Genomic DNA, 12,152 nt, shown 5'->3' on the forward strand with positions numbered 1-12,152 from the left:
GTATTGTTTTGTTTATAAACAACCATTTCATAATTGATTAATTTGGTGTTCTTGTGAAATGCATTTTTAAATTGAAAATGGTCATGGTTTAAATGTTTATCTCTATTCCTTTTTATTTAGGAACCAATCTGTTTGAATGGTTGAAAATTATAACATGTGCTTGGTGAACACTTTGTTAGGTTTGACCAGTACATCATAATAAGGATTGTGCACATATTATAATTATAGCTAGAGTTTAAAATAAATGGCAATGAGAATGGATTGGTTCATGATTTTATGTGAAGAATTGTTTCCAAAGATTTAAGAATATGGTTGGCTTCACTTTGTGTTAAATAATCTTGCTTAGCAAACTACTGACTTGAATTATTTAACATAGATCCTAAGCTCATTATGGTTAATTTCATTTGTTAAGGTGTTGATTTAATTATGACACAATATTCTATTTGGGCAACTAAGCAAAGTAATTGGAAATCAAAGTGGAATTAGTTATTGGTTTCACTCTACTCACCAAATGGAATCTAGTCTTTAGGTATATATGACTTGGGTTATTACTTGTGATCCATGATACACAAGTTAGGAAACAATATTGTATGTGAGGTGGATCATAGGTGAAAGGGTTTAGAGTTTTGCATAATCTTCACTAAATTTAAGTATAAATAGGCATGAGGCATGGCAGGGTTTTACTTATGATCTAAAGTGATGCTTGGATTGAAATTCAAATATGGTTTAGGGTTTTAGTAGTGATCACCAATGTGGTACACAACTAGGATTCAAATATGGTATAAGCTTGATCATGTTTTAGTGGCTAGGGTTATCCTCCTCTCTTAGGTAGAATTATTGTATCAAGGCAATGCTAGGTTTGTTTCAAGTGTTTGGATAGCAAGGTTTAAATACCATATCAATACTATTCTACACAAGGCATGAGTATTGGTCTGGATTAACTACTGTTGATATATTTATCATTTCATGTGATAGATGAGATCTATTGATCACATATATAGGTTTAACTTATCATCTTAATTTATCAGGTTAGATCACGCATTAGACATGATCCACTTATTCCTCTCTAGTCTCTCTTCTTTAATACTTCTCTCAACACACTCACTTAGATTCTTAGGTTTATGATCATCACTCAATTTGTAATGATCAAGGTATTAGTCTCATAACAATTCATTGGTTAATTATGGTTCTCTCTCCAAGATCAAGTATTGGTCCATATACTTGAGTATACATATGTAGCTTAAGCTCTGTGAGATAGGTAGGGTTTTTCTCTAGGGTTTATGATCATTACCAAGGTGTAATGATCACAACACTTGTCTCTCCATAATTACTAGAAGAATAGGTTCTTACTTACCATCAAGTATGAGCTAGGTCAAGTGGGGTTTATTACTTGACTTATATTTCTTGTATCATTGGTTAGTATCAACAAGTACCTCAATTGTATAAGGTTGAAATAGTAATCTAGGTTCTATTCAATGTATAGAATAAGCATATGAATGATTCTATCCTTTCTCTAGATTTAATGGTATGAGTTGGGAAACAAGGTTTGAATGGTCAAGGTTTAATGAAGAATGAATATGAGTGTTCTTGATTTGGTTCAAGTATTGTAGTTGAAAAGATATACCATGTGACTCATGGTAGGAACATTTATTTAGTAGAAGTCATGGATAAGATAAGTATATAATGGTGTTTTAATTAATTGTGTTCTTTGATTTAGGAGTGAATAATTATTCATGTGTTGTTGTAAGGAATGGCATGTTGAGATCCTTTATAAGATCTTGTAGTGGATCCTTACTTAAGGTGTTGTTTGTTGTAAAACTAATTCTATTTGATCTAGCCCATAGATCAAATCATCTCTACCCAAAACAAGGTTTTAGCAAAGATCACAGTGAAGTTTATAACGCTTGACTTGATGATCTATTTCAATTCCAGCAAGTCAAGTGAAACTTCAGTTACTGTGGTTAGTTTTATTTGAAGCGCGAAAATTTCCCGGATTTTCTATGCATGAATGCAATGCACACTTTGGTGTTCTCTCATTTTGTAGCCTCTAAACCTGGGATATTACAGTCTGGTCGACACCGACGCGGTGACGCCTGCGGGCGCAATCTTCCCTTCCTGAAGGGCGTTGGGTGAAGCCTTCCTCCCTTGTCCCTGCGTGTACCGGGGAAAATCCCAGGATTAGTCCGGGCAGCAGTGTCGTCGTCGTCGCATACCTTCAAGAAGATCTTGAAGGTGTTGCTTGGTACGCGGGGCTTTAGAGTGCTAGGAGCGCGGTGGGAATTCTCCGGAGGACGCGGCGGCTATAGGGCATCTTCGTGTTCCTCAATCCGACCTTGTCGACCTTCTTCCTCCTTTCTTTCTTGTGTTTTCTTTTGGGCTTGTGTTTTCTTTTGGGCGTGCTTGTGCTGATGCCCCAGCAGTTGTACCGTGTGACAGTTGTTCCGTGTAGTTACTATATTAATATAGCGGAGCGAAAACCTAAACCTATTTCGAGTAAAGGCACTAGCTGCCCTCTTCCAATGGTCCTCTCTGACCGAAGTTACAACTCACCCGCCAGCCCTTTCTTATGTGTTTTCCAACCATTTGTCGCGCTGTCTTATTTTGTAGCAACGCCATCAAGAGCGACTCCTAGCCAGCGGAATAAAGCCGCATGAACGGCGACAACGGCTTTCACTCTCACAACTCACAGGCCCTTGACAGTTCGATGCCTCCACTCTAAAGCTTAGCTAGGGCGCGTTTCATTTTCCCTGACGTGCCATGTTCCATGATTACGTCCCCAGATTACTACGACAAAGAACTAAATAAGAGATGGACTCGGCAACAAGTGTAAGTGCATATCTAGCCATTGGGAGAAATGGTATTAAAAGCACAGCTACCAACTATCCCTGGTTAATTTTTTCGACTGCAAATCTAACACAGCACATACAGTTTTGCCTCTGCACCTACCAATTCCATCAAGCATCTAATGTTTACTTCAGACAAGGGGCCTTCTAACACAAGGCCACTCCGGAAACCAAACAGGTTACACACTATCAGGGCAAAACATCACAAGTCTAAGCTAGCTCTTTTTCTCCCCCCTCAACAAAGTATCTACATGGTGCTTATTCTTTCTTTCCTCTTTTCTTTTTCGAGGGGAACAGGGGGCATCATGAGAAATCATTCATAGCAATCAGCACAGGCTGTGCTCCGGTGGAACGGCGAATCGAACGACGACCGGGGAACATGGAAGGTATAAAGTCAGGATGTACATGATGATGATGATTATTTTGTAGAGTAACCCTCTGCTATTGCTGCACTGGGTGTGCCGGTGTATCGCTATCTTTCTCTTGGCTTTGGCATGTCTTTTGTTGCGTCAGCTGGAGAGTGGTGGGAAGTCGCCGTTGTCCTTGAGATGATATGGCCCAGCATTCCTGCAAGATTGTACAGTTAAATTACGCATTGTAAGCAACTCAACACTGAAAGCATGCATGCGAACTGAGCAGCCAAGCTACATGGTAATCCATGAATGCCATACGAAAAATCATAAGTCCTCTGGGGGATGGCTCGTGTGAAACTGCCCAGTCTCAACCACATACTACTTGGATAATCAACATGATAGACAAGAAGGTGTCCAAAGATACTAGTCTTTTTGTGTGGCAGACATACAACACCAACAGAAATTATGGGCAAAAAGGATGGGAACTTCAGAGAATGAACAGGTACATGAAGTAGACATGCTAATCAGGATTGTCCCAAAGGAAAGGCACACCACCGAACAAGACAAGAGCGGATGAAGATTAATGTGGACGGTGCTTCTAGTTAATTACTCAAAACAGGGGGTAGTAGTTTAGTTATGTGGGAAAGCGTGGGCAGATTCCCAAGTGGCATCAAGTACCTGGTACGCTTCCCTACCAAATACTTTGGCAGCTGACGTCCCATGATGGTTTCACCATGGCACTGGACAAGATCTAAACTACGTAATGTCAACTCAAGTTCATGAATTGTTAACTTGTGGCAATCCCAGTAACTGAGACTACAACATCATGGCCAGACTAAGGCTTTGCTTCATGTGTCAACAGACATACTAAGCGACTCACTTATGTGGAAAACAGGCATCCTTGATTCTACTAGGGTGCATCTGGATTAAAAGGGCACCAAGATTTCTCTACAAATGTATACAAAATGAATAAGGTGATTCTCTATGTACTAAAAAAAGACTTGTTCTCACCAAAAAAAAAAACTGTGCTTTAACAGTGGTACTGCACAAACAAGAAATAAGCATAGCTATTTTATTACGATCTGATAATAACATGCTGTCCTTGATTCTAACCCCACGAGAGCGATTTGATAAGGTTAGTTTCGTAGATCGTAATCGTAAGGAAATTCACTTTACGTGTAGCGGTATTCCTTTCACAGATAGGCTAAAGCATGGATAATGGCCATGTTTATATATTTTGACGGAAGCTCCAACCAAACACTAGAAACACGAAATTATTAACTGTAGCGTATCTCAATAGACAATAACCCAGCTGAGATGGTACAGAAAGAGCTATAAGCTAGGCGTCCCTCCCATGGAACAGTTGGTACTATTGCTTGACAACCAAAGTAATGCATCATACTTACCTCATACGATTAGAACCCTTTCCAGGATTTGGTGCTGGAGACACAGGGCTTACAGGTATAGAAGGTTGACTGGTGGTGGCAGAATTTGATCTGTTGGCTTGGTCTTGGGAGGTACCCTTAGCTTCCAAAGGCAATGCCCCCAAAGTACCGAATTCAAGTTTATTGTCTTGTGTATGAATAAAACCATTGCCACGAATATTATCCCTTGGAGCCCGGGGGGATGGAGATGATAATGGTATATTCAACGGGGAGGGGATTCCATGATCATGTGCGCCAGGAATATAAATCTGCAATGGATGGACTTGCCTCCATTCCTCCGATGGTGCTATATCTGCAGGCATCTCCATTCTGGGAAAGCGTTGACCCCTGTGATAGTTATTTGGATGGAAATTATGATGCCTTCCTCTTTCCCCTCGTCCAGCGGGTGGCCTATCCTTGCATAAAGTCTACAATATCCAACAAGGCAGACAAACTCAGCAAAAACACAAGACACAAAAGCCCAAATGACACAAATATGCCTTAGCCTTGTAAAAGTAACATAATTCTTCTATAGAAACATAAAACTAGCAAAGCTTTCCTAGCCTCGTGTACAAAAGATATGCTAACTCCAATAGCGAAATGAATACACAAGAAACATAGTGATGGCTGATCCAAAAAGAAAAAAATCATATGCATGGACGTGGCATAAAAAATAATACCTAGGGAAATACCAGATATAGTTAGTAAAATGCAAACTTTTTGTTGTATAGGCAGGCATACGAATGTGCAAAAAGGGAACATACCGGGTCAGGAAAGTAGGTGCCTGTTCCGCGAGCTCGCATAGGATCATCTGGTTGATAAAATGGTCTTACAACATAATAGCCAGGTGGATAAGAACCAGGGGATATTCCACTTGCACCAGCATATCCGTAACCATTTCTTCTGCTATGGCCATTCGGCGAGCGATTGTTCTGATACTGTGCAGGTGGTGGAGCAGGCATTTGATAGTAGACTTGATTAACTGGGTACTCATGGTTCATTAGATAATCTTGGTGGCACCCTTGTGCATAAAAGAGATTATTCAAATTTGTTCCGTCGTCTCCTGTAAGATCTGACAAAATGTCACTAATGGTACCTCCATCACCACCCACGTCTTTAATGTGTACTCCATTGGTATCTGACTCTATTGCTGGGGTTAAGCAGTTCTCCACAGGATGTGAACTCTTATCAACAGACACATTTCCAGTGCACCCTTTCGATGCCATCCCATGGTGTGACGGGTTTCTATCATAGTTGACACCACCCTTGCCATTTCCTGGCTCATAGGAGAGATGTGGTGCAAAGTGAGCTTTCCAAGATGGCCAAATTTCACTAGTTGATGGTGCAGCCTCACATAAGTCACTGGCATCCCTCGTACTGATAGAACTAGTTACAGGATTAACGGACTTCATTTCCCCGTGCTCAACCATAAGATTTTGTTCTTTGGCCTTCAAAGATTCATGATTATTAAGATCTGAAATGCTGATGTTGTTGAACTGATCAGATAGATCACCAAAAGAATTACTGTATAAAGGTGAAGAATCCTTGTTGTCCCTTTCAACATTGAAGTCCAGTGCGATGTCCTGCACATCTGGTCTTACCATAGTGTGGTTTCGCTTCAATGTGTTCCTAAAAAATTGGTTCACTTCCGGCACAGCAGAACTGGCAGGCACTTGAAGGATCTTCCCAAGCTTCCTGGCACCAAGATCAAATGCACTTCGTATCCGGTAAAAGTTACCTGCGCACCGCCGTGGTATTAGGCCAGGGAAATAAAATAGAAGACGGTCTGGTCTAAACATATTGGATAATGCTAAGGACAAAATAAACAACTCAATAGCTCAATGCACTTAAGCAACAGTGAAGCATACCATATTGCCTTTGGGCTGGGTTCAAACCATATTTATCCACCCAACAGATAATAAATCAATGCCATCAGTTATCCATATTCTAGCCTATCAGACAGGCAGCGCAGGCAGCAGCATCTGGCAGTTAGGTGGTCTAAGGGAGTAGAGGCATGACATCACAAGGGTAGGCAATTCAACCAGCATAGTAGTACTGCTTGTTTCAGTAACTGAGAATTCACGTCTATGCATAACTGAAATGGAATCTATTGGCCCATACATGAAGGGAAACTAAGCACGGTCATGCAGCAGCGAGCAAGTAACAAAGAAGTCAGTGCAAATGACACTAGTTGCAGTTAACGATAAATTTTAAAAACAGTCAGGCTTGATTAGGTAGATACAAAAAGAACAAATTTGGACAAGCGAATATCAACATTAGAGCAATTTAGTGTGGGAAGACCAATGCAACCACTCATGATGTGAGCTGATGGTGCGATGATATTGCCAGGTCACAAATCACAGGGTTGAAGCATTAACATTTTTCATGCATAGTAAATGTCCAAAAGTGTGCTGAGCTACATATAATGCAATTAATTTGATAAACCCGCATTATTCACCTTAGTTGCAGTGCCAACTACCAGTAGAAAAAGAATCCGCAAATAATGTAAGGTTGCAACAATCAAGTTTATGCATAAACCCATTCGAAAATAAACTCATATGGCACAGTTTCAAGCGCAATCCTCCCTTTGTACAATCAAACTTCATGATGAAGCAAACAACAAACCTTTGCTGACACTCCGCCCAAGATTGTTATTCTGCTTCAGTGGATCTATTATGTTGAGAAATTTTCTTGAGAACACTCGAGTATTTTTCTCAGAGTTCCTAGGGAGCACAGTAAACCTGTGTGCACATTCTTTGAGAAACTCCTCCCGCTCAAGGGAATCACCATCATGAGTGCCTGGTGCGTCACCTGCGCATGAAAAGTTACATGATGACCAATTGTAAGTAATGACCAATTGCAACAGTAAAAAATGCAATCAAATGAACAGATCAGAGTGGATTCACTTACAAACTAGCTCGGGTAAGGAAGACAATGGTACAGGGCCATACAAGCTTATACCCTTGTTGTCCCAGTCAAATTTGCTATAATAGTCCAGAAATCTATAGAGGACCTGCAGAAGAGGATGTAGTTATGTCAGATATGGGACGGGAATGTGTGCATCTAAGGGAACCAGTAACTTTACAGATATGGAATACACGTCCAAACTTACAGCTAATGGACCATCCAAACATTGGTGGAAAAGATGGAAAATATATAGCACCAATATCTCCAAGGCATAGGTAGAAATTAAACCATGGTGAGCACCAAGGATGCGGCTTTCATAATAACACCAGGCTTTTATCAGCATTATACTTTTCTTAAAAAGGTGTTTTTTCCCAAATCTTTGATCAACCTGCAAGACATGACAGTTATAAATATGAATGCCAATGAGCAGACTGACTTAAGACAACCTTTATCCTAAGTCATACCCAGAAGGAAGAGAAAAAAGAACTGATGCTTTATTGCATCATCAGATAGAAGAGATGCATTAAAGCCAAATAAACAATCAATTACATGTTTCACCTTTTAAAATATTACCTGCTCGAGGAAACAAAGGGTACAGAGTCCACCAATCTGATTAAACGAGATGTCTACAACAATATTTTGGACTAGGCATTTGACCAATTTGACCTGCCATCAGAAGGACTTATCAATTGAAACATTTGGATGATAAATACTGATCGACAGCACGGTCACCAGTGCAAAATCCATAGCAGTTAACATAAAAGGTGACCTTCCACAATAGCCTATGGTATAATGACGTATCCATGTGCATAGGAATAACACAGCAAAAATGACAACAGAACACAGTACAGGACAGTACACTTCATGTGTTCAACAATTTATTTTCTTGTTGGCGGTAACATTAGGATATTCATAACTATCATTGATGGCATATGCGTGGATTATTCAATTGTCACTACCCCTATATATGTAGGACCAAAAAGTTGGTTGATGGAGGCAATTGGATAAATTAAATGTAAGTGAATCACAAGAACTTCACTACCCGACCTTGTATAGGGTACATAACCAATAAGCATTACTAAGAAGTCACAGCAACAACTTAAAAGTGTGTGGATTAGGTCTAAATCGACATAAAGAAAACAGTCGAAGTGGCGAACCTCAGCATGGATATACTGGACATCCTTGACTTCAAACTCAGCATCTCTCCTCAGCTCTTCTGATTCTAGAACAGCACGTACCTCATTTGCTAGGTTTTCATCAGACCATGTGGAACCAAATGCAGTCAAATCAATATCTCCGTCGGGAAGATATGTTTTCAGCGGAACAGATCCAAATGGAAAGACCTATGTTTTACACACACAAAAAAGAAGGTTAATTTTGAACTTCTATATTGCTGAAAAATTATTCAAAATAACTGAACCAGTATTGGTAAAGCTCAAGCAGTATTTTTTTACCATTTTTGTACTCAACAAAATCTGAGATTTTCAGACTGTCTATCTTATGTCAAGTTTTTTTGCGAACGATATCTAATGTCAAGTTGGCATAAGTAGTAGTCCCAAGCTGAGCAGCCTTTTTAGGGACGGAGGGAGTATGTTTAATGGACTATTCATAGAACAGTCACAGTGAACCTCTTGCAGAATTTTTATGTGCATGATGTGTGCGCTTGTTTTGCTGTTTAGTACACAATCTATATTTAATTCATTGATACTCTATTTCCTGAACCATCTACCGAGCACCCTGAGAATGCAAACTTCGAGGTATATACGAAGCTGTACTGAACAAATTCCTCGTCATCGATGCTAATGGTGAGGTGTATAGACAGCACAAACATTGGGAGCACAGAGATGGTTCACTAATGTGCCAAGAAGTGACGTTACATGTTTGCCATGTGATACCATCAAATAAAGCATACTGCGCAAACAAATAAGGAACCCTACTGAAATCATAAGAACAAAATAAACGCATCCGCATGTGTAGACAATTCATCTCAAGTTATACAAGCATTAGCCAGATTTCCTGTGTCTCATACTAATAATGATCCAAAACCGACCTATACCTAATAGCGTAACACGTGTGCAAACATCGCCTTACTGAAAACAAGATAGCTATGCAGATAAAGTCAGGAGATAAATTTATTGTGTGCGCAAACATAGTACAATTAGGGCACCTATCCAAAGGACCATATAACAAGGCATGGAGGGCTACGTCACGAAAATGGTCGGTAACATACCAACCGGCCAGCTCAAGATGAACAAAAACGCTGTTCTTTAATGCAGTACCCAGACACGTGACATCCATCGATTGGCACTCGCATAAATAGATGGGCATTAAACCATATGACGTGGAGCCTGGAGCGCAAGTCTGGTAATAGCATCAAAAACCATTCATGGCCAATAGAAACATGACAAATCTAGTCCCCCGGCCACATACGACCAGAATCTCAAATATACCTAGTTGTATATCAGTTTGGCGGCATCACTAGCGCTAGATAAAAACAAACACCGCAACCATTAGCCCATTGCAGTAGAGTTAAACGAACCGGCGAGCATAGTAACTATGAAATGAGCAGTAGTAGTAATGCAACCATTGCTGCACGTAGCAGGTTATACTGACAAAAATTTCCATGCCCTAATGGATGAATCAGAATAAGCGTGAGGAATCTTCCGAAACATGTTAAGGCAGCTACATAGGCATGATCCTCGGAACGTCACACGCTACTACAAGCCTATGCAGCCATGCCCATGTCGTTGAAAGGGCAGGGCTTGTAAGCAATCAGAAGACTACTAGGGCAAGCATAAACCGGAGTAGTAGCTGGTTTATTATTATTACCTCGCAGCCGACGGTGCACCTGATGAGTCGCTGGACGTACTGCACAACGGCGGCCCGTCGGCCCTCTGAGGGGACGGAGGGCTGGATCCGGCCGACGACGGCGAGCGCGGCGTCCTCGAAGGGCAGCCAGGCGTCGGCGGAGATCGAGGACGGGTCCGGGTTGACGGGCGCCGGCGCCGGCGCCGCATGGTCGGGCTCCGGCTCGAGCACCACGGGGCGCTCGTGGATGTCGACCATGGGCGCCGGAGCTTAGCTCGGTCGGTCGAAACCCCAGGAGCCGCGCGCGACCTCCTCCTCCGGACACGGACGCGGACGCGGACACGAGGCGCGGAGCAACCGCCCGAGGGAGGCGGGGCCGGGTCGATAGGGAAGACGCTGGAAGCGGACCGCCGAGGAACGGCGTGCCCCCGGAGGCGAGGACCGTGCGCTGGGCCGGGGGAGGGTGATCGGCGACGGGGGTAGGGTCGCGATCTGGGCGCGCCGCCGGCGAGGGGACGGGGAGGGGATAGGGACAGCGGGATTAGCGGAAAAAAAAGAAGACGAGGAAGAAGAAAGAATGGATTTTTAATACGTGACGGGATGGAAAAAAGGCAAGTTATTTTTCTCTCCTCCGCGGCTCGTCGTCTCGCTGCTCGCGCGCGTGAAGAGAGAGATGGGTGGCGTGATGATGACGACGATGACGTCAATCTGCTCCGCGTGCGTGCGTGCGCGAGGGTCGATCGGGAGGAGGAAGAAGGTGGGGGAAAAGAAAGAAAGACGATGAAGAGGAAGAAAGAGGGAGAGAGAGGAGGAGGAGGCGGCTTGAAGCCAAGATTTCCCTTTCGTCTTTTTTCTCTCTTTTCTTCTCCTTTCTGGTTCCAGGAGAAAATACAGTACTTGTCTTTTTTCTTTCTTTTTCCTGCTGCTCTGCTCTGATGACGGGTTCTTCTTCTTGATCGGCGGCGTCGCTGTCCCCCGCGGTCTCCAGCGGCGACGCTTAATTTGCTAATGGAACGGAGGCTGCGGCGGTGGCGGTGGCGGTGTTGAATCTTCTCTGGCTTTGGATTGCATCGTCGGCAAGCAAGCGTTGGACAGTTGGGAGATGACCCATAGAGGAAGACTTTCATGCCCTCGTGTTGGTGGAACCTGCATCTCCTCACCAATGCAAGTCAAAGCCGTACACAACAACATGGCCATGGTGATTTATTATGGTGTTCAATGTTTAGGATGATCCAACAATTTTCTCACCAAAATGGGATGTGTTCATTAGCTTCCATGTAATAGTCGTCGATTGGTTACTGTTTGCTAATACCGTTGGAGACGTACCTCTAGATCTTATGTGGACGTTTTGTCCGCATAGCGGTGGGTGGCGGGGAGAAGAGTACAACACCGGGTAGTTCAATCTAGACGAATGGTATGTTAAGCCAATGACCGAATCAACAGATTTTGGTTTACGTGGCAAAAAAGTTGGCGGGGCTAGTTATATTGCCGCCATACGGCATATGCTATTAATATTGCCATGCAAATATTCCCTATATAGGATTGTAAAGTATGACATTGACCCATAGAGGATGACTCTCTAGCTACGAGTAGTGTTGGTGCAAGCTGCATCTATTCAAAGCTATGGGCTTTCTTTTTAGGGAATTTAATTCAAAGCCATGAGTAGCCTAGCTGCTCCATGGTCATGGTTGATTAACTGTGGTGTTCAATGTCTAGGACGGTGAATTTTTTCTCTTTCAATGACTTTCAAAGTGGGATGCACTAAGAACTTCATCTATGTAATATCCATTTGATTTCTTATTGCTTACTAATACCGT

The 12,152-nt window shown here is 42.3% G+C and overlaps 1 protein-coding gene across 1 annotated transcript; it reads right to left on the bottom strand.

The window, feature by feature from the left end:
* Positions 1 to 2,860: 2,860 nt before the first annotated feature.
* LOC127294364 (uncharacterized) lies at positions 2,861 to 11,214 on the bottom strand. Its single transcript, XM_051324163.2, has 9 exons — positions 10,357 to 11,214; positions 8,685 to 8,870; positions 8,101 to 8,193; positions 7,733 to 7,915; positions 7,531 to 7,633; positions 7,246 to 7,431; positions 5,385 to 6,358; positions 4,603 to 5,048; positions 2,861 to 3,410 (listed from the first exon to the last, which is right to left on the bottom strand). The coding sequence occupies exons 1-9, from the start codon at positions 10,591 to 10,593 to the stop codon at positions 3,353 to 3,355; spliced, it is 2,466 nt and encodes an 821-aa protein (XP_051180123.1). The 5' UTR covers positions 10,594 to 11,214; the 3' UTR covers positions 2,861 to 3,352.
* Between the last annotated feature and the right edge of the window lie 938 nt (positions 11,215 to 12,152).

This window comes from Lolium perenne, chromosome 4 (assembly GCF_019359855.2).
Source record: "Lolium perenne isolate Kyuss_39 chromosome 4, Kyuss_2.0, whole genome shotgun sequence".
In the NCBI taxonomy this organism is placed as follows: Eukaryota; Viridiplantae; Streptophyta; class Magnoliopsida; order Poales; family Poaceae; genus Lolium; species Lolium perenne.

Excerpts from the sequence above, each read along its gene's own strand:
- LOC127294364 (XM_051324163.2), bottom strand. The coding sequence starts at position 10,593 with ATGGTCGACATCCACGAGCGCCCCGTGGTGCTCGAGCCGGAGCCCGAC. Across the intron at positions 7,634-7,732 it reads GTTTGGATGGTCCATTAGCT|GTCCTCTATAGATTTCTGGA; the intron begins GTAAGTTTGGAC and ends CCTCTTCTGCAG. Across the intron at positions 6,359-7,245 it reads TGGGCGGAGTGTCAGCAAAG|GTAACTTTTACCGGATACGA; the intron begins GTTTGTTGTTTG and ends GGCGGTGCGCAG.